Source organism: Rhinichthys klamathensis, unplaced genomic scaffold (assembly GCF_029890125.1).
Source record: "Rhinichthys klamathensis goyatoka isolate OS25496 unplaced genomic scaffold, OSU_Roscu_1.1 h1tg000076l_1, whole genome shotgun sequence".
Taxonomy (NCBI): domain Eukaryota; kingdom Metazoa; phylum Chordata; class Actinopteri; order Cypriniformes; family Leuciscidae; genus Rhinichthys; species Rhinichthys klamathensis.
The window spans coordinates 1,653,717-1,680,364 of record NW_026606618.1 but is presented as its reverse complement, the minus strand read 5'-3'; the positions used below and the strand labels follow the sequence as shown (position 1 = coordinate 1,680,364).

General features: G+C 36.7%; 3 protein-coding genes across 7 annotated transcripts in view; 2 read left to right on the top strand and 1 right to left on the bottom strand.

Moving 5' to 3' along the window:
* The first annotated feature begins 2,946 nt into the window (after positions 1-2,946).
* Positions 2,947-21,008, top strand: mapk8ip1a (mitogen-activated protein kinase 8 interacting protein 1a). The gene is made up of 12 exons (XM_056250869.1): positions 2,947-3,215; positions 4,303-4,414; positions 7,754-8,065; positions 11,954-12,035; positions 13,102-14,091; positions 14,959-15,031; positions 15,650-15,819; positions 15,905-16,008; positions 16,131-16,247; positions 17,249-17,319; positions 18,097-18,195; positions 18,691-21,008. The coding sequence occupies exons 1-12, from the start codon at positions 3,145-3,147 to the stop codon at positions 18,761-18,763; spliced, it is 2,274 nt and encodes a 757-aa protein (XP_056106844.1). The 5' UTR covers positions 2,947-3,144; the 3' UTR covers positions 18,764-21,008.
* An 850-nt stretch (positions 21,009-21,858) lies between these two features.
* cstpp1 (centriolar satellite-associated tubulin polyglutamylase complex regulator 1) lies at positions 21,859-25,300 on the bottom strand. 2 transcript variants are annotated; one of them, XM_056250767.1, is made up of 9 exons: positions 25,191-25,300; positions 24,840-24,942; positions 24,578-24,708; positions 24,389-24,473; positions 24,206-24,288; positions 23,574-23,769; positions 22,591-22,700; positions 22,411-22,474; positions 21,859-22,228 (listed from the first exon to the last, which is right to left on the bottom strand). In XM_056250767.1, the coding sequence occupies exons 1-9, from the start codon at positions 25,237-25,239 to the stop codon at positions 22,060-22,062; spliced, it is 990 nt and encodes a 329-aa protein (XP_056106742.1). In that variant the 5' UTR covers positions 25,240-25,300; the 3' UTR covers positions 21,859-22,059. The 2 variants fall into 2 exon arrangements, with proteins under 2 accessions (XP_056106742.1, XP_056106743.1); XM_056250768.1 differs by having other exon boundaries at positions 22,090-22,228; positions 22,384-22,474; positions 25,191-25,286.
* A 934-nt stretch (positions 25,301-26,234) lies between these two features.
* Positions 26,235-26,648, top strand: part of ckap5 (cytoskeleton associated protein 5) — a 28,508-nt gene continuing 28,094 nt past the window's right edge. For all 4 annotated transcript variants that reach the window (XM_056250868.1, XM_056250867.1, XM_056250865.1 and 1 more), the window contains exon 1: positions 26,235-26,390. The gene's annotated coding sequence lies outside the window, so the exon portion shown is untranslated. The remainder of the gene's footprint in view (positions 26,391-26,648) is intronic.

Genomic DNA, 26,648 nt, shown 5'->3' with positions numbered 1-26,648 from the left:
CGACGACAACAAAAGATTGAACAGTTCCGTCAAGGCGTGTTATACTGTAGATCCATCTTTCCCAAACATCCGTCATAAACAGCTGCTTTTGACCTGCTAAACTAAACATGATTGTATGAAGATACAGATATGTTTTAGATGTTTAGTTCTCCCTTCAGTGCGATCGGACTGAAATATAATGGATATTCCCGTCGCCGTTGAGAGTAATGAACGATTCGCCGAAATACGTATTCATGAATATATCTAGCCAAATTTTATGCAACTCGGAATAAAAATGATGAGGGGAACATTTGAAGATAAAGCCTACAGTGTTCTGACAACATGAATTGAGAATTGTAATTTTTGTATGAAGTCTGATATAGTTGAACTCTATAATTGCTTGCAAGCTACAAGCAACTAGTTCGCACAAGCAATGAAGAAGTTTACTACGGTTTCTGTTTCGGTAATTTCTCCCTATAAATATACGCTTTGTGTATGTAATGCAAACATTTCGTTGCCACTGGCTGCACTAAAGTTTTCTGAATTCAACAGAATCCATCCTCATATTAATTCAATAAGCTTGATTTATTATTTATCAACTCATTCATTTTAACGTTTGCAGGTTTTCTAAAAGTTAACAACAAATAATTGTACATTCCACTAAATGTATTCATTCACTATAATTTAACAATTTAACATGTTTCCTCCGCAAGGTGGAACAGCTTTATTTATTTGTCCTCCCTTTTTTTTTCTTTTTTGTATTGTATAAAAGAGTTTATTTTCATTAAAAGGCTGATGGGATTAAGCTGTTCTGTTTGTAGGCAGTCATTTATTTAAGCCTTTTCACTGCATGCTTCTGTCAGCGACAACTTTTCTGCGATATATTGCATCTACGATGTTTTACTGTAGACTACAATATATCAAATAAATTTCTTGAATCTATTTGAAACTCGTTTGACTGTTTTTCTTCAACCTGAAAACGTTTATCATGTTACACATCCTACAGCCTTTGTTTTACTTACATGAATGAAACCTCATGCATCTTGTAAAAAAATAACTTTTTTAAGTGATCAGACTTCTGAAAATTTTTGCCTGGTGGACGTTACAGCAGCAGACATTGAAAGGGGGACGTGAGCCATATTTAGGTATCAGAATATCACACACACTTGTGTGAGGGATCTTTTGACTTGGGTCAGTCCACCAAGAACGCCTTAGCACCATAGCAACAAACTTAAAAACACCCACAACAACAGCCTAGCATAGTGATAGAAACTCCTGCACTGTTTTGAGAAACACTGACTTCAATCACCACTAGAGGGCGTCACACGAACCTCATTTTTGTATTTCACATTGTGCGTGTGCATGTGTAATACATATATATATATATATTATATATATATACACACTATATATATGCTGAATTGCATTTATGCTAAGGCCTGCTCATTTGCATTAGGTGATTGAAATTGATCATATTGAATGAATGAGGCATTTATATAGTGCTTTCATATGTACTACTGTACACCCAAAGCGCTTAACAATCATATCAGGGTATCTCTCCTCAACCACCACCAGTGTGCAGCATCCACTTGATGCGACGGCAGCCACAGTTCAACGGCGCCAGTGCGGTCACCACACACCAGCTATAGGTGGAGAGGAGAGAGAGTGATAGAGCCAGTTCAGTGGTTAGGGATTATTAGGAGGCCATGATTGGTAAGGGCCAATGGGTGGAATGTGGCCAGGGTCATATTTATGTTCAAAGTCACAAGTCTGTTCATTTATAAATGTTTTTAATTGTTCAGATGTCTCTAATGACTGCCCAATGCAAATCTTTCATTCTTTCATTACAACAATTTTTTAAAATATATTTTAGTGGTTAGTTTTTTATATAGTTTGTTTTTATTTTGGCTTTTTATTTTTTATAATATTTAGTTTTTAAATATTTTATTTATTATTTTATTCATCTTTATTTTTGTTGTTTTGTTCTTGGCTTCGTTTCATTGTTGTTTTTTCTTAGTTTTATTCTGTTTTGCTGTCCTGTTTTTTGTTTGTTTTTTGTGTGTATGTGTGTTTTGTTTCTTTGTTTTGGTCTGTTTTTCTACTCTTTGTTCTTTTTTTGTTGTTGTTGTTTTATCTGTTTTGGTTTCTGTTTTCCCCTCTTTTTGTGTTTTTTTTTTTTGGTTGTTTTGTTTCTTTTTTAAAAGGTCACAACCTTTACATTAAACTAAAGTCACAGATACATCACCAGTATAATAGCTTTATTATTTCTGTGAATATCTGTGATGTCCACCCATCAGTGGACATCTGAGTGAACTGAGCAGCATCCAGCAGTGTGCCGGTGTTTATCTCAGTCTAGTATTGTAATGCAATGGAGCTGCTGTATGCGGAGCTGATGTGAATGGCATCCTGTGGGAGCTGTGCTAATGAAGGGAGAGCTCTCAGCTCCTGTCCAGGTCAGCTAATGTACTCTTAGCTTACTCTTAGAGTCCCACAATGAAACGGATCTCCTGCAAGTCAATAACACGTGTAATCTTCGTTTGCCCAGACGCACAATGTAAAATAAGATGACGCATGTTTGATCCATCAATAACGTGCTTGCTATTCTATTAATGAAACCATGAAGATCTAGATCTAATTAACAGGGTTTAGGAGTTGTTACTAATGAACTTTAATGATACAATATATATCTCAGACAGCCTTCCAGATATTTTCATCTGTTATCAATGCCATCGATTCCCAGCATGCATCTCCAGTGCCGCTGTCGGCCTGCACTTGTATGGAGGTGGCAACTTGAGCCGCATTGATCTGGACCATCAATCACTGGGGTGGCAGACCCTTTTAGAGGAGACTACGCCTCTCTCTCTCTCCCTCTCTCTCTCTCCCTCTCTCTCTCAGTTATCCGCCACTGACTTTAATGGCTCCATTGAAGGACACACGCAGAGCAGAGAAAGGAGTGTCAGGGGTGTGCAGTAGGATGTTTTCCAGGGGATGTGAGGACAGGCACTACAGCTTCCCGTGGCTGATGTAACCCCCCCTGAGGACCCTCGCTGAAGACGTTTCTGTGTGGAGTGCTGGACGGGAGGTTGAGAAAGAAAGTGGCATAATTGTCGGCTCCATCGATTTCCCCCTAAGAAGGGTCCAGTGGCACCCCGCCCTGCCCCGCAGATGGTGCTCAGCCTGGCCATGGACTCCAGAGAGGATGGGGACAGCTGGATGGAGGAACAGTGGGAGAAATGGTACAGTAGTGATGGGGCCTTTTACGCTGCACTTATCTGACCTAGGATCAGCCTGTGTGCTCTGAAATGGGCCAGCATGTTAGTTTGGTGTGCATGCAGGACAATAAATGTAAGGGTTATGGATATGAAGGTTTTTGTAATTTAATATGCGTGTATAATATTTCTAACCTAAAATTAGGCTTGATTTGAGTGTTTTGTATGGTACAAAATCATACAAATAATACAAATAACTCAACTGTGGTGTGCAAAACGACATTATAGTTCTAGGTTTTTTCGCTTGACTGAATTTGCTGTTATCATGAACAATTATCTTGTTCATCTTGTTATCTATCATGAAATGTGGGCGGCTGCACAATTGCAGGTATAAAGGAAGTGCTGAGAAGTTAGTATGTCTGAATGCTTTTTAAAGCTTCATTTATCAGCAAATGGCTAAAAGATTTTGCTAGCTTGCAGACTGAGGTAAGGACACTTAACAACAGCTGCTTTCTAAACATTATAGACTGAATAAGAATGTAACTGTTATTGCTTAAGGAAGTTCATATGATGTGTTAAAACAAACAGCAGAAATGTGTTTTTGCTTATGCTTTCTTACAACAGATTTCCGTATGCACTTTTATAATTCTGAATATATAGGCTATATACAGTATATATATATACAGTATATATATATATATATATATGTGTGTGTGTGTGTGTGTTCCTGGTATTCCCTACGTTATGGGGACCAAATGTCCCCACAATACCATTAAATTGTACCTTATGGTAACATTTTTTTGGTCCCCGTGAGGAAAACAGCTTATAAATCATACTAAATTAAGTGTTTTTAAAATGTAAAAATGCATTAGGGGTTAGTGTGGGGGAATAGAATATACAGTTTGTACAGTATAAAACCACTACATCTATACAAAGTCCCCATAAAACATGGAAACCAATGTTTGTGTGTGTATATATAGCACTGCAGTATTCCTGAAGTTATCAGATCATCCGGTGAGCCCTGCCCTCTCTGTGATTGTCTAGCAATAGTCTCCTGGAGGAATGACGTAGTAGTGTGTGTCACTGTGTATGTGGGTGTGCTGCCACTTTTCAGGTTAACGCATGACATCAGTCTGAATGAATACGAGGATGATGACCTGTCAGAAGTAACAGAAATCACGGATGAGAACGGAATCACTCTCAACCACCTCGACCTCGACCCTAAAGTAAGTCTGTAGCTTATACCCTCAAATTACAAATAGTCTGTTTTCATATTAACATCTGTCCTACATATTAATATAATTTATTTAGGTTATTTATATTTATCAACACACACACACACACACACACACACACACACACATATATATATATATATATATATTCTTTAATTTATGTAATATATTTATTTAAAATATATGTAATTTTCTTAATTTACATTTTAAATGCGTTTTTTTTACTCATATATTTACATTTTATTTCACATTGAAGTTAGGCTTAATATTTTATGTATTTATTTTATAACGTAGGCTACATCTAGTTTGTAGAGTCAGGTTTACTCTGGTTGTTGGAGGTGTGCCAAAGCACCACCTGTACATAAGGGTTCATCAACATCTCTGAGTCTGAAGCTAATCTCTTTACAGCTCACTAGTTCAAGACTTGAAGACTAGTTCAGGAATAAAAAATGGCACTTAACTTTAGACTGTGCCTGGATTAAGAAAAATATTTGTATCACTGCAAATGAAATGTAGCTGTTTGAAATGAAGTTTAACAGTAGCCTAGCCTATTTACTGGGTTGAGCGATTTCCCGATTTTAATCGATTTTCATTTTGATTGACAAAACTGTAACCATGCCCATCAGCGCAATAAGCGTTGTGCTTTGTTGCTATTGACATGAAAAAGTCTCAGCTTTCAAATTCTATCAATTTTATTACGAAATTCAAACAATAAAGACCGGTTTGGCGCTCTGTTATGAGGAATGACAGATCGGTGTATCGCCTCAAGTTCCGCACGGGAACTAATAATCTCTTCTTTTTTATTGACGTTACTATTTTACAGCACAAAATAAACATGGATGAACATCAGAAGGTAGGCTATGTTGAAAGATATATAGTAGTGCCTACAATTGACCGAAATCCGTCATGTCTCATGTAATCGCTTAATCCGTGTTTCAAGACGTCAAAAACAATAACATTGTCACATAGACCTACAGTCTAACGTTACCTCAGAAAAGACATTCAATGTCCATGAGCTCCTACAGCTAGACAAATAAACTCAAGAGAGGAGCATTTTGCTAAATATTTGCACTATATTGCATATTCATTGTATTTTTTTTTAACTGTTCTTCAATATTCAATGTAGGCTAGTCTGTTTGAATAAATCCGTCATGGCACCATTTAAATGTGTATATTTCAAAAACGAGTAGAAACATAATAGTCATTAAAAAGTTATGCAATTATTATTATTATAACATTATTATAACAACTTCCTTTTTGTCATTTAAATGTAAGCAAATCAGTAAATATTAAAATAATACCAACTGCTTTTCTTACACCCCCCCCCCCCCCCCCCCTTGAGAATATTCGATGTTAATGTTGCCTACATGATGCATTAATCTATATTGAATCAAATCGAAATCAGAATTGAATCTAATCGCAAGCTGTGAATAGATATCGAATCCAATCTGAAATTTGTGTCAATACCCAGACCTATTTACCCATTTAATCTGAAATTACACTTAATGGGCCACCATAAATATGTAAGGATTGCAGTATCCTTTTTAAAACCATCATTTTAAAATATATAACAGATTGGTTTAATTAGCTGATGTGATTTTATTTATTAAACTCTTTAAGTATTTTATATTTAAAGGATGGCACATTGCATGGACAAATATTGCCTTTAAAAAAGTTAATCCAAAAATGTTTATTTGTTCACCCTCATGTTGTTTTAAAATAGCTGTAGGCCTATTACAATGTTGAAATCAAAAGAAGGCGTTAGGCAGACATTAGTTACCATTAGCTTTCTTTCAGTGTATAAAAAAGAGCAGTTTGGACATTTAGCAGAATATCTACTTGTGTGTTCTGTAACAGTCTTACAGGTTTGAAAAGACATGAGGGTGAGTAAATGATGACCAAAACTCACTTTTGCATGATCTAACCCCTTTGCTTAATTAAAATGTCAAAGAATGTCTGTAACTAAAGAGTATGATTAGTGTTAGACTATAGTAATCACAGTTATCTTAATTCAAAAACAGTAGACGTCAACAGGCAGGCCCCACCGCAAAGTAAAACGTGTATGTGTGGTTTATATCTCTCCACCCTAAAACCAAACAGTCACTTATCTTTCCATGAGACACAGTCATGCGGTCTCAAGCTGAATGAGGAATCATTTGAAGGTACAGATCTTGGCGAGCAGTTTACCCCACAGCAAAAATAGATTTCTAGGTCAACGGCACATCATTAGTTTCCATGTATTGCGGTCTGAATGTGTGTCGAGATTTCAGTATTCATATGAGTATGAGTGAGTATAAGGTCACAAGAGGCTGTTGTGTTCAGAACCAATTAGCATAGCAGTCAATTAGCATTAGACATTAACACTGAGGGGAGATGTCAAACCCAATCGCACCTGACTGTTTATGATGGATATCATCATCTAACCACTTAAACCTAAACAAAAGTCCCTCATTTATAGTTTCACAACCTTTTTTATGCAACAATTGACGATATAACATAAGTGTTTGTGCTAAGAATAGCTGTTTAAAGACTCTATAACTGCTAACGTTTTTAGCATAATGTTATGAATTCCCTGTCAAAGCCAATCACATCTGACTGTTTATCATGGATATTATCATATAACCACTTAAACTTAAAATTAACTTAAACAAAAATTGCTTATTTATCTTTGCACAAGCTTTTTTAATGCAATAATTAGCATCATGACATTAATGTTTATGCTAAGGCTGAGTTTAAAGACAAGGACATTTAGCGGTATTGAACATATTATTAATTCCCTCAAAGGCAACCACATCTGACCATGGATATCGTCTAACCGCTTAATGTCAACAAAAATCCCTCATTTATGATTTCAGAAGCTTTTATATGTGATAATTAGCATCATAACAAGTGTTTATGCTAATAAATGCTGTGTTTAAAGACAATACGATAGATTAGCGTTATTGAACATGTTCTAAATTCTCTCTGTCAAAGCCATTCATATCTGACCATGGAAATCATCTAATCACTTAAACTAAAAATCCCTCATTTATGATTTCACAATCTTTCAATACAATAATTAGCATCGTAACATAAGTCTTTTTGCTGTGTTCATAGGCAATGAGGCAGTTTAGTGTAATGAACATGTTATAAATTCTCATTTCTGGGTGTGTTTATTTTGCTATGTCGTGTGACACGCCTCATTGTTCTCTGGGATTGAATTAGCTTTCCTTACAGCAGCCAGGAAGGGAGCCACAGGCTGATGTCATCACCGCACTCTGATTGGCCGGCTGCCTCTGACTGCAGCTCCTTTGCTCTTGACTCTAAAGCTCTGCTGCCTGCTCTTCCCAGGATCACATGACCCAGCCGACCAATGGTACGCCGAGGAGCGGCCGGAGGAGGGGGGTGGTGGAGCTGCAGACGGAGATGCTCCACTTGGACCTGATTGATGCAGAGGGAGGAATCCAGGAAGAAGAGGAGGAAGAGGAGGACGAGAGGCGGCCGGTTGATGCCGTCGATGACAACCACAAGGAAGAGCAGGGCGCAGGGCTGCCTGTCACTCAGCCTCAGCTAAAGGATTTTATCCCTGCCGTCGTCATGGATACCTACCGGCCCAAGAGACCCACCACCCTGGATCTTTTCCCTCAAGTGCCAAGGACTCAGGTGAGACGGACAGTTTGGGCAGCGGCCTTTGGTCTTGTTATTTGCGTCCGAGGCAGATTGACAGGGATTAGAAATTGTTTTACAGGTAGAGTGATGAATTTTTATACTGCACAAACAAGATCTCGAGCGATAATGTCATCTCGAGCCATTCCCCTGGAGGGATGGGGTGTATTTTCAGTGTATATGTAAATCGTTGGCACGTAGCGTTTGGTTTTCTTTGATATTCCCGGCCGCTGATGCTGATGATGTTTCCTGTTTGTGCGCTCCCGCTCGGGCCCACCTGCTATGAATCACTGCTGTCCGCCCTCCATGCGTAATGCAATCCGACAAGAAAGAGCGTGAGTGGATCATTACTGTTGACCTGTGAGGGTCAAACAGCAGGGGGCGGCACTTTAATGGGGCGATTTGAACAAAATATTACAAGGTGGGAGTAAAAAACGTCTTTTGGATGTCATATGTGGCGCTGTTTTTTAAAGTCTTGTGATCTGTGAAATGTAAATTGGAATAGATTGACATTTTAGGGTTAGCAAATTGTCACTTTTTACTCCGGCATTTCTTAGTTCCATAAAATATAGTGAACATTTCTACTGTTATTGTCCAGGAACCTTGTGTGACAACATGCCCCAATAGAAATCTTACACACTCTGATCTGACATTTTGCGAAAATCTTGTTGGTTTTATTATGTTCACTTGGGAACTGTTGCAAAAATATGATGATATCAGAATTTTGGTTGGGGAAGAATAGCCTCAATCTCCATTACATTTCCCAAGCGCTAAAATGAAGTTATTTCACTGAAATTAAGTTTTATTTTAAAAGTAAAAACAAAACAAAAAAAACATTAAAATAAAAATGAATGTAAAAAAAATATAAATACTATAATGGACCCTTTTTACAGACTGTTATGACAGTTTTCCACAGTTATCAACATTGCAAATATAGAGTTTTTAATATTTTCATTTAAAAAAAAATTATATAAACATTTATATTGTTTATATTTGCTGCCGTCTCCTGTTCACCACTGTAGAAGTTTACCCAACTATGATGACTTCTGCATCTGAGAACATTGGAAATGAAAAAGGGTCCAAAGTATAGATAATATAATACTAAAATAACACTGATCTAACCTTTTACCTTTTTAAGGTAAATCATTAGCAGCCATCCTTTCTCTTTCTCTATTTTGAAGTGCATTGTGGGTAATGAGGCAAAGTGAACTAAATGATTTAAGTAATGGCGCAGCACTGTTATCTCCTGAAAAGACTTCAAACCCAGACTTACTGAACTCAAATTGACCTTTTCTGATGTTGTTCAGAGTATTATAAAAAAGGCATATGATTATAATGATTCTAGATTAAATGAACATTCTGTCATTATTTACTCACCCTCATGTCAATCCAAATTTCAGATCACAATATTTTGCTGAACATTCAAAGCTGCTCATTTACATACATTGAAAGTCTCAAAAATACATTATTCCGGATCTTCTGAAATCATGCAAAAACTCAAGTCTCATTCTTCATTTTATATTGGTCAATAATACAGGTTTGAAATGACATGAGGGTGAGTAAATGAATGCAAAACTAACCCATTAACCTGCACTGAGCTGAAAATGCACATTAAACCGTAAACACAATGCAGTTTAATCTGTTTGGGCTGCAGTAATTGCATAACAATATTTACCATCTTATAGCATTAGTGCTGGCTAAAGTCCAATGTCCTGAATGTCTAAAACACCGGATATATTAAAACGAATGTTTGTTATTAAGAATTGCAAAAGCCCACTTGTAAGATATATGATTTATGGTTATGAGGTTGACATGAAAGTGTTGCTTGTGACTGCAGACTGTTTTACAACTAGAGAAGATGGTGGATGACTGTAAATGTGCTTCCCTGTCTTTAATCTCGTAATCTTGGCTTGTTGAATCTCTCCACGTCTGCAGCATTGGCACAGCCGCGGGGCTCAAAGGGCATTTGAGGAATTAGCAAAGAGCTTTTACACAGTTATTGGGTAATACAAGTAAAACTGTGAAAATGTCTGCTCTAAAAATATCTACATTGTGACGAAAATATTTCAGCTTGAAAGCTAGAGGCCTGGATGTTGGCTGAAACCCTTTGAATAGATGTGAAGCGCTATTGACAACCTATTACTTCTGTAATATAACACATTTCTGAGCGAAATGGGATATTCAACAATTAAAAATGTTGGACAAGACTTGATTTTATCAGGAAATTATTGAATTGTTAACAGTCATGGCATATTTTGGAGGGGCTGTGATGTCAGCCAAAAAGTATAGTTGTTTTAGAAGCAGAGGATTGTATGTTTTATTTTAATTTATTAATATATCTCTTTGATTTTTGTGGAAAAGTGTTAAAACATACCACCCTTTTTGACTATTTAAAGACTTTATTAAATCAACACATATGGTTTTAGGTGCAGACATTCTTATTCTAGAAAGTAAGCATCTGATTGGACGAAACAATGTAGTGCAGGATGAGTCATCAATTTTTCAGCTCCAATCCAAAAGTCATGTCTGGCCTAGGAAAATGGGCATCTTCACCCTTCTTTCAAATATTATTAAAAATTGGTTTAATTTGTTTAAGAAATTTGCTCAAGTGCTTGGTGACAATTGTTTTATTTGAGAGAATGCAATGAAACACGGCTGTCATACAAAGAATTTATGAACATGCAAAAACTAGAGAGATATTAATATCTCCAACGAAATATTAATAACTTATTATGTTGTAGTCGGTGTATGCTTTTTCCTTTTGTTTTTAATGCTTTTTTTTGCATAGTAAAATAAAACCTGTAGCTGTTGTTTGCTTTTTTTTTGCCAAATAACTTTGTCAGACTAAGTTTAGTGTTTTGTTCTTCACTCATATTCAAAATATAAATATATATATATACAATTTCCTCATATTTTGATAGTTTAATTGGACTTGTAGTGTCATTGAAAACTCCAGACACTTTTGTCCACTATGTATGTATAAATATAGTATATATATATCTTTCTCAGATTTAAATGTCATATATTTATAAAGATTGCTTAATTCTAGTCTGATATTAGTAGACCCACAGTAATATATTGAGACAGGCTTTGATTATTAAACTAGATCGCAATATACTGTCGGGATAGAGTTTCTCCCATCTGGTTTCTTTCCTGATACTGTTTTTAGAGTCACTGGATAAGAGCCTCATTTCAGCCATCTGTGTCTTCCTCCTCCGTCACGAACACTAGTGTGTGCTCCTATCTACCCCCACACTTACGCACACACTGACACTCTCTCACGCATGCCAATTCTGCATCATCGATGGGCGCATTGCTATGGCAACATAGGAATGTCTGTGTTAAAGGTGCATTATAGCAGCGTGGTCAATTGGTGAGTCAGCGATAGGAAAGAGCGGTAAATCAATCTGTCGGGCTGCTCTTCCTGTAACTCACCTGCTTTATGGATTGTACTCAAATACACTTTCTGGTTTCACTATATGATAGAAAAGCACCTAAAATGTAGTGGCAAGTAGTAATGCTGACAAAATCAATCATTTATCCAGGATGGAGAGATGTACACATGCCTGTCTTTGTGTTTTAGTGTGAAAAATAAATAAATTTGATTTATTAATTAATAAATTGCTGCTGTTATTTAAAATACATTCCACTTGTTTTGATATTTTTTTTATCTAATGTAATGACATGCTTATATTTTTTTAAATTAATACATTTTTTTAAGGTTATGTAGAGAATGTATGTATTATCTTCATGGTAGTGTCCAAAAAATCTGGCTATCATATTTATTTTTGTACGGATTAATCTCGGAAATATTGATCTGACCCTGTCTGCACTTTGTATATTGAAAAATCCATCCCTCATTCTTTTTCTCCATTTTATTCGCAGGACACAATAAATAACAATTCCTTTGGTGAGAAAGAACGAAGGAAAGAAAAGAAAACCCGTTCTTCATCACCACACATTAAGGGTGAGTAATGGCCACACGTACCACAACAAATGAACACGTCTGATGAATTGCTGAGACTTAAATTTTTTCCAAACAAGTCATTTTTCAAACTCATTTCTATGCATTAGAGGAATTACCATGAGATAAATGAAAGGAATACAATATATGTCTCATAATTGTGAGTGTTTTTGTAGTATTCGCTTCCACGGAATGAAAATGTGTTTACGTGCTGTAATTAACTTAATGGGATTTTCGTCAATCCACTTACCCGGAGAGTTCATCGGATGTCACCTGTGTGTGACTCTAGCTAGAAGTATGAAAAAATGTGTTTAAATGTCGTCTATGATACAATACTTTCTCCTGTCCCAGTGTAATCCATTAAGGAGTGTAAACACTGTGGCTAGCAGGCTCTGTCCCAATTGTCATGCTTTTACTATATACTAAAATTGTATACTTTGCTGAAGATGGTAAATTTGCATTTTGTGTGTGTAAGCATTAGCACCGAGTCCACCAACTTAAACACATTACCTTAAAGTCAGCATGAAATGAAAATTCATAGCTTTCTAAATGCATGTTAAATTATCTTATCGTGAACAATTCATCCTTGCATGTTTCTTTATTTTTGGAAGACCATAACTAAGTCTTCCAGTGAAACAACACACTTATCTCTGATGATGTATGATGGACTTCTCCAATCATATAGTCTGCTTAAACCCCGCCCTTTTTTACAATCAACTGCAAGCTTGCATTCAAATCTGCCTCCATCCAATCAAAAAGCAATGGATTGAACAAAGACCCGCCCTACATTTTCTTATGATCTGTCGCTACTTTAGTCTCATCGTTTCATTATTTATTTATTTTCGTTTAGGTTAGTATATAAAAAAGTTGAATAACAGTTGATTAACTATAATGAAACAGAATTTCTATACCGGTTTAAAAATCATCAGGATTCATTACTTCCTGTGCTGAGTTAAATGTAACATTTTGTGTTTATGAGGCATTAACTGACATTTTTACATAATCCCCTTCAAATATTTTCCTCCATTAGGCTTATTGCCTAATGTATAATCTTCTGTGTGTGAAACAGGAGATCCAGCGGCCAAACCCGAGCAGGTTAGCCAGACCGATGGGGACAAAGTTCAGGCCAGGGCTGACACCAAACCACGAGGCCCTGCCTCCTCCACGAATAAAGCCTCAGCCGTTCGCACCAAGCAGCAGGACAAGTTGAACAACCCCAAAGTGGTGGCGCCCCTCACAAAGGCAGTCATGAGGGAAAAATCCACGGAAGTGACCCTCATAGAGGGTGTCCTTGACATGCCGATCCTTTGCAAGGAAAAAGCCCGGTATCACACCGTCAATGGCTATCGGGAACAAGTGCAGTATCCTGTGGAGAATGAAGATACGTGTGACCAGTCGGTCGACAAAAACAAGGACTATCGCATTTCCGAAGGAAATGCCACTGAGGAGATCCACCTCACGCCGGTTAACGGGGAGCAGGAGCGACCGTTTCTGTCCCAGAGCAGCGACAGCAATCGCATGTCCATTAGTTCGGACACGGAGATTCCTCCCCTTCACAACTACCCATCGGCGGGTTGTCCGAACCCCTCCATTAGCGAGGAGGATGAGGTGTATCCACCCACACCCCCATGCCGGACTGTCAGCCTCGGTGACCCGGGGGATGCTAGTCAGTGGGCTGAAACCCGCAAGCCCAAAGTGGCGAAGGAGGACAAGGGAACCTTAAAGACGGTGGCGGTCAGCACGGATGCTTCGGGACTGACGTATGACTCTGTCAAGTACACCCTGGTGGTGGATGAGCATGCTAAGCTCGAGCTAGTGAGCATCAAGGATTGTTACAAAGGTTACGAAAGTGACAGTGACAATACAGTCTACGAATCTGCCATCGACGATGATGAGGAGGATCAGGATGCGGACGAAGAGGAGGAAGAGTCGGGAGCGACGAGCATGAGGAGAGACACTTCCTGTTTGTCTGCGGACTCCACCACAGACACCACCTCAGACATGCCCCGTTCCCGCAAGTTCAAGAATGTCTTTGTGAATGGACGGTCACGTTTCTCTGGTGAGTAGTATGAGCTTAGGAAGTAGTTTGGAATTTAGAAATGAATTTATTTAGAATTCATGTTCTTAAAAAAAAGTTTTTCACTTGGGGGTTTGTTGCAAATGTGCACAGATCTTAAAGGAATAGTTTACCTAAAAATGAAAATTATCCCTCGCATTATACTCGCACTCAAGCCATCCTGGGTGTATATGGCTTCTTCTTTCAGCCAAACAAAATCTGAGTTCTTTAAAAATAATATCCTGGCTCTTCCCAGCTTTGTAATGGCATTGAATAGTGCCTAAGTTTTTGAAGCTTCTCTATTAGTCCTTCAAATATGTTACAATAATTTGTTCTAAAGACCATGCACTCCCAGTAGATGACGACTTTATGTCATAACCTGTCCTGTAGAAGGGTTGAACATGTCATATAATTCAGAGAGAATAAATGGCTACGTGGAGTGGTTTTACCAAAAAATGCAAGTGCAGTGTGAAGAATGGCAAAGGTCCAAGGGTTGAACCTTGTGGCACCCCTTCCATCATACATAATACAAGAATTGCAAAGATTTTCCTCATTAACAGGTTTGCTAATATCAGACCCGCCTTTTACAAGCCAGGAGCAAGACTATGAAATTCAGCAAGCACTACCTGCCGAAATGTCTCTTTCCCTTGTTGTTCTAGTGACAATGAACGTCAAGTCAAGTCAAGTCAAATATATTTATATAGTGCTTTTCACAATACAGATTGTATCAAAGCTGCTTCACAGTATCAATCAAAACAACTTAACAGTGTTTGTTTATTACTGGAAAAAGACATCCAAGTTTGGTAGAGCTGATCAGTGGTATGATGGGTCATTTAATTTGAATATCCCCACGTTTGTTCTCCGACTTAGGGGCGGAGTTTGGATTCTTCTCCTGTGTTATTAATGGAGAGGAAAGAGAACAGAGCCACAGAGCAGTGTTCAGGTAAAGATTCAACCAAAGCCTGAGATGCACTAATTTAAAAAGCACAACAAAAAAGTGACTTAAAAGGGATATTGAAACATATACTGAGCATATTCTTTTGAAGACCATTAGTGTTTTTTAATTTTCTTCATTTTATTATAAGAAATTGTGTAATATTTAAGCTGAGAGATGAATACACTCGTCAAGTTATGTACTGCATTTAATGTATGCAGTAATTACTTTTTTAATTGAATAAAATTCAAGTAATAATAATAAACAATAAAAAAGCATAATAATAATAACATTCCTTCCTTATTTGTTTTATTATTGTTGTTGTTATTATTTTAAGTATCATTTTGTCATGAGAATATCGCAATGCAAAGTAATTGTACTAAAAACAGATTTATTCTTTTGATTTGTAGTGAAATTCACCCACAAACCAACTACAGCAAAACAAGATGACAGCACACACAAAAAAAAACATAACATGAGTAATAGGACAGATCTATGCATACAAATGTATATTTTGTACAAAGTCACACTCTACTCATGCGTGGTTCCCTAAACTCAATTTTTTTTGGAGATCTCCTAATCATACCACATTTGACCTGAGCATTCCTAATTTTGTCTCGTTCACAGGTTTATTCCTCGCCATGATGATGAGTTGGAGTTGGAGGCGGATGACCCCTTACTGGTCGAGTTTCAGGCCGAGGATCTGTGGTGTGAGGGCTACAACATGCGCACTGGATCCAGAGGCATCTTTCCTGCATTCTACGCCGTCAAGGTGACAAAGGATGAACTTGTTAAAGGTAAACCTTGGCTTTTCTTTGGCATTTTGAGTATTTGAATTTTTGTTCATTGTGCAATAATGTCTGTTCGCTGTGATTTATTCAGAGGTCAAAAGTGACTGGATGGACAAATTCTGGGTGAAATTCCTTGGTTCTGTTCAAGTGCCGTATCACAAAGGGAACGATGTGCTTTGTGCCGCCATGCACAAGGTATACTACATTTCTGTATTATAATTCTGCCCTGGATTTCCATATATTTACATAATAATTTCATGTTATGTTGTTGTTCATATGTAATCTGATGTTCATACGCAATCTGATTATGTCAACAGATAGCATCAAACAGAAGAAAAACAATGCAGTTCAGCCCCCCTTCGCCTTGCATTCTGGAAATCAACACAAGAGGAGTGAAAATCATCGTTCAGGATGACTGTCGGACTTCTGGAAGGGTTTGTATACCTCAGAATTACTAATATTCTTCTAAAAATTACTCGCCAAGCATATGGTCGTTCCTGTCATGTAGTACCTTATCAAATAGTTTTCAAAATGAATATGTTGTGTTATTATTTATGGAAGTAATTCAATAAAGGGTTTAAGGGGTCAATTTAATTTTGATGTTTTAACCTTATATTTTAAGTATTTTATATTTTTAAATCTTTGAAATAATCTGATATTGAAATATTCTGATATCAATTGCTATCATTTTATCCAGGGATGGAATATTTTAAACTGAGCGACACCGACTAATGCTACAAAACCTTACATAAATCATAAAATCTATTGCAAATACTTGCTCATGTTAATTCTATTGTTGTCCTGCCAAAATGATGTCACTTCCTGAAAGATGATGTCATTAAGGATATGCCTTTTGTTAGTAAAAGTGATATTACCTGATTAAACCTTTGAAATAATTTTTAATAAAGAATAATCTCAAGAAAACGTTTTGAAGTTTTGCATTAGAAGAAACACTTATAGAATTACTAATATAATATTAGAAAATATTAGGAGTTTAATCTAAAAAAAGACGAATCAATGTTATTTCTATATTTGAAAAATTAATGATGACATGAAATAGCATAGTAGGCATTACCTGTAGATTTGTGATTTGGAAATGGACTTTGACATTTGACCCCATGGAGGCGGTGTCTTAATGTGACTAGATGTTGCCACCAAAAGGCTCTTCCACTCAACTGAACTCTGTGACGCAACATTTACGTTCCACAGTTATGCAATGAAGCGTCTTAAGAATGCGGGGGAGTCTCGCCCCCTAAGCCCCTCTGAGTGATTTTGTGAGCGCGCTCAGTGATGTTAATCGCAGGCTTCAGGAGTTAAACGCACATACTGAGACGACCTCACACTGCAGTGACATCATGTGCTTCCTGCTTACACTAATGTCTTCCAATCCCTGCTGCTGATTAGACCACTCAGTCTTTCTTTTCATATTTTACAGGGTGAGAAGTGCTTTCACTTTTTCCAATTGAAAAACATCTCCTTCTGCGGATGCCATCCAAAGAATAACAAGTGAGTTTGAACAAATGCATTGTTTTTCTCATCACGCTTGAAATAAATAATTGAAATAAATGAAAAAAATAATTGAAATAAATTTTAATAAATTGATAAATAATTAATAGATTTTTACCTTTCAAAGGTTTGGGGTTGGCAATATTTTTTTTAAGAAGTCTCATGCTCACAAAGGCTGAATGTGTTTGATCAAAAATAAATTAAAAACAGTAATATTGTGAAATATTATTACAATTTAAAATGACTATTTTCTATTTTTATATATTTTAAAATATAATATATACACAACTGAATTTTCAGCATCATCACTCCAGTCTTCACTGACATATGATCCTTCTGAAATAGTATGCTTTGATTTGCATACAAGATTGCATTTTGATTTCAAGATTTGCTGCTCAAGAAACATTTCTTATCATTATCACTGTTGAAATATCAATATTTTTGTGGAAACCATTTTTCAGGATTCTTTAATGAATAGAAAATATAAAAGAACAGCATTTTTTAAAATAGAAATCTGCTTCAACAGTATTGATCATTTTAATGCATCCTTAAAAGTAATCCTTAATTTCTTTCAAAATCTGAATGGTAGCTTAGATGCAGAGACTAATATAAGATTCTTAATCTGGGACTAAGAGCTCTTGGTCACTTATATAAAGCTGTAACAATAACCCCATTTTTATCTAGCTACACCGCCCCCTACAGGAAACCATGAGAACACACAACAATGACAATAGAGTCAGATACTTGACAGTAAATACTCTTGTGTGTTTCTTTCAGGTATTTTGGACTAATAACGAAACATCCAGCATACCAGAGATTTGCCTGTCACGTGTTCTTCTCAGATGATACAACCACAAAACTGGCTGAATCTGTAGGGTGAGTTCTCCAGTCACTTCAAGATTACACACGATGCTCACACTTATTTTCTCTTGAAACACTAACTTATGTATTTGAGACATATCCCACTTTTTTGATATACTGCTTTTTGCTTATTACTATATTTAGAGATACATATACAGTAGTAGCCTATACAAATGCGTGATTTGATAGTTGTTAGTTGTTTGAAGGTCGTATATTAGTCGGAGTGACGTCATATTATCTAAACATTTTATAAAATTATACATTTTCTCAGAAAAAGATACATTTTTAATTTTTTACATAAAATTTTACCTACATCGATCTGCTAAAAGTTCATTTAAAATATGGCACTAACGCACTTTTGTGTTCGGCATAAATAAAAACAAAATTCATTGTAGATTGTAGTTTCTAGATCTAAAATCACATCTAGACTTTTCCAAAATGCAGTTAAAATATGACTTTGTTGCACACAATATAAATATGAATGTAAATAGTTTTTCTTTGTTTGAACAGGAAAGCTTTTCAGCAATTCTACAAAGAAAATATGGAATATTCCTGTCCGACAGAAGACATCTTCCTCGAATGACCTTCGGTCTATTTGTATTTTTGCATTATCACATACTATATGAGGTGTTGCATGATGGTGGTTTTGATCCTCTTTGTAACGTGTCATGTTGATGATATAATGTTGACGTCTGTTTCAGACAAATGTTAAAATCGAAACAAATATCGGCCACACCGCAACTACTTTCACCTCGTACATCTTGAGTATTATTGACTGGTGTAAAGCCTTACGAAGTTTAATAACTAAAAAAATGTTCGATGTAACTTGTAAAAATCATTTCTGTGCGAAGTTTGGTTTCATTTGAATTAATTCGAAGCACAATGTTTGATGCATTAATGATGGATGAAACAACACAAGACAGAAAAGAGATCATAAAGCTAGACTGGATCCAAAATCAAGTTTTTCTCAGAAACCAAAGCTTTACTGGGGCTCGTCCTTCTTCACTCAGAACGGATGTGAGCCATGGAATTGAATTCAGCCCAGTTTGTCCATCTGGTGTCCCTGACCCGCTTTGCACCACAGGTTAAGACCACTTTCCAACATTTACAACATCGTATTAGCCACTCTTTGAACCCAAGGTTATGAATCCCTGATCCAGAGCATTAAAGTGCAGTCACATTTATCGTTGTGTATGGAATTGACATAGTCGAAATCAATACAGTAGGAATCCTAAGGAAAGCTACTTGATTTCAATTCACACAGAGCGCGTTATTGGGCGTAAAAAATGTCAGTGGAATGAAAAAAAAAAGCAAGGTCTAGAGACGCGTTGCCTGACTGCCACATTTTTAGAGAGCGCAAAAGACGCGAGATGCGACCGTAAAGGTCAAACACGATCGACTCTAGGGGATTGTTCACACAGATTGTGTATTTGCTCTGAAAAATGAGAGAGTAAGGTCAGTGGAACAAAAAGCGTAAGGTCTAGAGACCCATTTTTTAAAAGCTGACAAACTTTTAACTTGAGCGCCATGTTTTTAAATGCCGTGTCTACACCGCAGTACAACGTGATGCGAAAAAGCAAATAGGATCCATTATAATCAGTGATGCTGTCTACAGTGGATGCGTCGCGACAGTAAACTGATGCCCGGTTCTATTTCTGATGTACTCTATGGGTTTGCGCTACTTCTGATATGAAGGACAACTGGATTTGCAATGGTTGCTTTGTCGCGTCCAGTATGGACTGCTTCTAGCTGGCAACGGTTGCATGTCATGTCATGTGCAAGACGCAAATGCAATGGTTAACAACATCCGTCTAGCGGTTTTACTTTGAAAAACAATGGTAAAGTAGTGCAGTGGAATGGAAAAAAAGGTATTCTGTGTGAACGACCCCTAGAGCACCTAGAATTCCATTCCACATTTTTCCCTTGTCCATTCCACAGAGCTACTTTTTCCATTGTTTTCCTGTGTTTACGGCCCAATGCCACAATTTCAAGTGTTCTTGGTTCAATTGGGTACTTGCTGTCATTTATCTGCGCACTACAAAGTCTCACAAATACAATACAGCATCCATGCTTAATTCTGTGAATGCTTTTTCTTTTTGGTTCTCGTATTCAATGTTCATGTGTGCTTAGATTCCCATATGTTGCTCTGTTAAACAGAGCATAGTCTGGGCCTTTTTGCATTCTGGTTCAATCTCAGAATCCCTGGCATATGTAGCTGTGAAAACCAAATAATTTTATTTTCTTTTTACATATTATATTAGATATCCTATTTATAACTATACAAAATGGAAAGATCTTAAAGTATATATTATTCTGGCACCTGAAATATATATAAGGAGAGGATGCAACACTGTCATAATGACAGAAAGGCCTGTATAAATGGTGCTGAGGAATACTGCTGCCTGGTAGTGAAAAGTTTGTGCTTGCTCATTTTTTGTTTTCCTGATACAAAAAAGGAAAGGTTTTAAAGCCAAGGCCTAAAATGGACCCATCTTCACCAGTCCTTTCAAAATGGCACATCCTCACAGCATGCGCTTACCTAATATGCAATATTCACAAAATGAGCAGTCTTAATTGAATAATCTGCAGAAATGGTGTTCTGTAGAACAGTTTCTCACTGTGCGTGAAGATATTTTGCTTGGTACGGCCATTTTGAAAGGTGGTATTCAGTTATTAGGACCATTTGTGTCTGCAAAAAATATTTGCGAATCGATCCTGCAAAATCACAAGTTGTGCCTATTTCATCTGTTATCACTGTACATTTTTTTTTTTTTTTGAATGATCATAACTGTTCTGTGGAATCCATAAAATTAAATCCTATTTGTAAATGGATTGTCCCGGTGTGTTATTGCTAACAGTATATCAGTCATGAAACTCTAGAGGGCGCAGGCTGAAAGGTTTACATGCAATCACATCATTACCGCATTGCACACACTGATTGGCCTTTGCTAGTCCTGGAGCCAATGAGATTGCTTCCTCAACATTTAAATAGTCTGGTTCAGTATTGTTCAGTGCTGAAAGCTAGTCCTAAAACTATTTCTCGAGTTTTCATGTATGTATATATATATATATATATAATTTATTATATACATATATTACAGATCAATTACTGTACTGCGTTTTCCTTTATACAACAGTTAAAGGGAGTTCACCCAAAAATGAAAATTCTGTCAGTAATTACTCACCCCAATGTTGTTCCAACCCCGTAAGGCTTCTTAAGGAATCTAAACTGGCTGGCCCAAAAGTTATGAAAGATATCGTTAAAATAGTCCAAATGTGACTACAGTGGCTCAATCTTAAGTTTATCAAGCGACGAGAATACTTTATTCAAGTTGAATAAAGTCGTTATTTTTGTTTGTTTTTTTGCGCACAAAAAGTATTCTTGTCGCTTGATAAACTTGAGATTGAGCCACTGTAGTCACTCGGACTATTTTAACGATGTCTTTCATAACTTTTGGGCCGGCCAGTTTCGATCCCTTAAGAAGCCTATGGAGGAGTGATCCAGCTCTCAGATTTAATCAAAAAGATCTTAATTTGTGTTCCGAAGATGAACGAAAGTCTTACGGGGTTGGAACAACATGAGGGTGAGCAATTACTGACAGAATTTTCATTTTTGGGTGAACTATCCCTTTAACAACAAGAAGTTAATATTAAGTAATTGGCATTTCAGACACAATATGGATGGCTAATTTGTTTATTTTATGGTTTCAGCAATGAAAGTAAGTGGGTTACAGTGTAGCCCATAGAAATGGAAGAGTGAGCGCAGGCAGAGAGATGCATCAGCACTGCTGGAACGACCACTTGACTAATCAAATCAGTGAACCAGCATAACTGCTGTCTAAAAAATCAAAAAGACGCTAGCAAGCAGGGATGTGCGTGTTAATTCTCAGAGGAGTCTGTCTCCTCCGTGGAACCGTCGCTCTCCATTTCGATCCTCTTGCGTTGGTGCAGGGACTTGCGTGGCGAGGCCTTCTTGGACGTCTCCTTCTGTCCCGCAGCGCTGCTGCTGCTGTTGTTGGACGTCGGGCTGATGGCAACTTGAGCTATGCTGGGAAATTCACAGAAACATGTATTACATCTCAAATCTACCCTCTAGCATATTAGCTTTCAATAAAATGTGTTAAATATAAAAAAGATTGTTAGCACGCTCTCCGTCTTTTAATAAAAGACGTTTTAGTTAACCAGCAAGTGACTGTAATATACTCTTTGAAGCAAGTCCGTCTCTCTCACAGTCTCTCCAGCTCCTGGTCCATCTCTGGATCAATCAGCAGGTCCGATTTATTGGGAAGAGCACCTGATAATTATATGACAGAAGATAAAGCATTCAGTTCACATGTCTAACTATCATAAGAACAAAAGTTACATGTATTCAGAAATACGAGTAAGCATTTTATATTAGCAAATACTCACTGATGTCTTGGTTTACTCCCTCATGTTTGGCCAAGGCCATCAGGAAGCTATAGAAAGACACTCGCTGACTGCTCTCTAATATCTCCTTAATGGCAACAATGGAGGGAAACCTGGGAAAAGATGAAATCAATATCATGTTCTAGAGTTGGTGGGTGACACATTACAAGTAATGCAAATTACGTAATCAGATTACTTTTTTAAGTAACTTTACAGTTGCCAAAAATAGAACTTTTGGATTTTTTTGTTATTAAAAAACAAACAAGCAAGCCCAGCCATGGTGAGAAAAAGTAAGGCTAAAGTAACGTAACACATTACTTTCCATAAAATGTAACTTAAAATGTGTACTTTTTAAAGGAGTAACGCAATATTGTACAATTTGTAATGCATTACTTTTAAAAGTAATTTTCCCAAACAGTAGTGAGGATGGTTATAGTAGGTTCCATTGTAGAGTAAAACTTAGTATACAAGCCTAATATTATTTTCTAGTTTTATTGAAATATACTGTAGATGCAACAACATAATACAATGAATTAGTAAATTAAATAATTTATATTTATTGTTCTTATTCATTTGTTACTTATAAGTTAAATATAGGTCCACAATAAATCTGCACACAATTTCTATACTTACTGAGAAACAAATTGCTGTAATTCTGCAGAATTAAATGGAGCTAGTGTTGTGATTGTTAACTAAAAATATTAAAGATAATTTTCTGTCATTGAAATAAAATTGCAATAAAATATAAATATTACATTAAAAACGTTGCCTTGGAAACTAATTGTAAGTTGAAACAAAATTAAAACAAAAAATAAATAAAAAATAATAAAAGCCAAGAACATATTATTTAAAAAAAAAAATTCAAAACCACATAAAAAATTACTTAAACTTAAATCAAAATGTAAACTAAAAATATAAAAATAAAAGCTAATTCAAAATATTAATAAATACTACAATAGTATATAAATATTGAATGAATGTCTTACTTGTGTTTGAACCTCTCACAAAGACCCTCTATACATTCACAAAAGATGGAGGAGTCTACGCCTTCTTGAGCGTCCGGCTCCTCATTGGCTGCGCTGGACAGCTGTTCCACAGAGGTGGAGGTCGGGACTATGACGGTGTTTGGGTTCTTCCCTGACAACAGGTCTTGGTAAATCACAGACACACTCTCTACAAACTCTGTGAAAGTGGATGAAGATTAGATCATTCTGATGAAAGGCGGAGCCTCGAGTAACCATGGAAACGCTTACACATGGTGATGATGTCACTGGCCTTTTGTTACACCGCTGTTAAAATCTCAAGGTCAAGTGCAGCTTTTGTGTTAGCATGACCTTTAAATATCACCAGTTCTTTTGTGATTGGGGGGTTAAGAAATAACACCTGAATCTAATTTCTTAACATCAAGATTTTACTTTTCATTTTATATGAATGTATAAGGAAAATTGTATGTTTTTTAATTGCTATATGTGGTTACAATTAAACATTTTGAATTCACTTAATATGTTTACCATAAAGTAGGTTATGTGATGTACATACAGACGTCATAAGCAAAGTGCAGCTTAATATTATATTATATTATATTATAGTCTAGTTTAGTATATTATTAGTTAAATACCTTCATAATAGAACTGGATTTGGAATGAATAAATAAAATCGGAGAATGACAGACAATCAGTGGCATCGTCTATCAGGACAATCCTGCGATAGAAAGAAAACATTAAAGTTATTCAGTTAAATATCAATCAATGTGAAAGGAGGGAAACGTCAAAGAATCATCAAACAGCAAATATGAAATTACCTGGCTGTGTTTTGTACCATCTCAGTGGGAAAGTCAGGGCATAACAGCTGTAAAAGTGAACTGTATTCTGACATTGCCAACAGATCTTTAAAAAGAAACAGTTGTATTAGTTCGATGTACCACACAACAATGCAAACAACTGAAGTAAATTGTAGTGGCATGACAAATGGCGTATTTGCCTCTGCTTACCCCCATTCTTTCCAATCTGTCGGAAGCATTTCCAGAAGATATGGATGAAAGACTCTTTGTTATGAGGTGTTGCTTTGATGTAACTGAATTCCCTGAAGAGCACATGATTCCCATTCTTCACACTAGTAAAACTGCAAAATTATTATTCAATTATGTTATACTTTAGGACATGTACCATGGTAGTATCTGTATTAGCTTTAGTATCATGGAGTACCATGATAATGTGTCCTCAAATAATATATAATTATTTATAATAACTTACTATTCTGCAAAATATCGGACCACACCAAATTGAGTGTATTCCTCTTTATGTTCAAGTAGCTGTGTGACTGCATCATTGAGATAAAAGAGGACATTCGTTTCAGCTGGAAAGTAAAAAAAGAAAAGGCAATGTCATGACAGTAGTGTGTCTGTGTTCATACTTTTTAATGCAACTGTCAATCATTCTGCAAGCAGGCATTCTGCAAGCAGTCTGTCAGGTCTGTCAAGCAGTCTGTCAAGCAGGCATTCTGCAAGCAACTGTCAATCATTCTGCAAGCAGGCATTCTGCAAGCAGTCTGCGCACCAACAAAACAACTAACGTTACACAAGGGATAACCGTAACATAGCCTACCTAAATACTCGTCAACAGTGAGGCTGAAACGATCCGAATTCATTTTCATGCTTTTTTATGGTTTGCTGGGATGCAGATGCGGTCCATGACTCTCCTGGTAGCCCATTCAGAATGTCCTTAAAGATGCTGTAGCGGTCAGTGTGCCCACTCTGCACTGACTACAGCGCATCTAATAGGCTAGTAAGGATTCATGCGTACAGTTTCTTAGGACTCAGTGCTAAAATGAAAGGTAAACCTTTATATCACTCCATTTAAATACACTTTATTGTCTTATTTTAAAAATATAGGATCACTGGAATTCGATATTTGCGTGTTTTCCAGGAATATTTATTTCGAATTTGAGACAGTATCTTGGCACAAATTCATCCAGGGATATAAAACAACCAATAGACGACGCGGTCGAGCAGCACATGACACAACACGGAAGTGAGCGCTGGGTGGAGTCTCGTCCTCGTTTTTGAAAAATGCTCGGCTGTGTTTCGTCAGTTTTTGTTGATGCAGCCGCGGCTATGGAAACCCGCGCATGCGCAGCACAGCTGTTTACTGCGCCCATATGGCTTTCCATTTAAATACTAATCCACGAGGATGAGGATCTGTATTTTTGCGCTGCCACAGTTCGCACACATATCAATTCCAAAAGCACTGAAATCCATATAAGAGTTAAGGATCCTGATAAACATTTTACTATTTAGATCTGTCACAAACTAGGAATATATATATACACAATACCTACTCAAATGCACGCTAAAGAAGTATTTTGTTCATAAAATACCTAGATTTTATTTAGAATAGATATGTAATGTTATATATTGCAAAACTGTTAACAATTGCACACACACACACACACACACACACACACACATGTATTGAATTGCTTTTTATTTTGTTTGTCAATGTCCCAAAGTTTTGTTCCAAAACCAAAAGTATATTCTTTACTGAAAACGTGATAAGACAATTGATTCTGTAATTGCATGCTCGCTTCACTTTAACGTTAAAACACTAAATATTCAATAAAACCTGTATAAACCACAAAATGCACTATACAGCCTATAACAAATGGATTGGACGTTTGAATGAAAACTAGGCGTCTCTCCTCCCTCTGTCTCCCCGCCCTCGGAGGCGTTTCAAAGCCCAGAGAGTAATGACCAAATATCGGTCCCAGCTGATGAAGATCGCCCTGTCTTCCCTCTCTAAAAGCAGGTAAATAAAACTGATATGTGAAATTGTGATCCGAGATTATTACACTAAAGCCGTTTGAAGCGTTTTCGGCTTCATTATACGTTGCTGCGTTTTTTTTGAGGGCCTCGGTTTTAGTGACGGACTGAATAATATCAAGCCGCTTTTATATGTGTGACAAACAATAGTGTGAGTCGGGGTTTTCATTTTACTGTCACATGTCAGGTTAGATGAGATGATGAGGATAAATGTTGACATTTTAGTCGTTGTGGAAAGCTATGA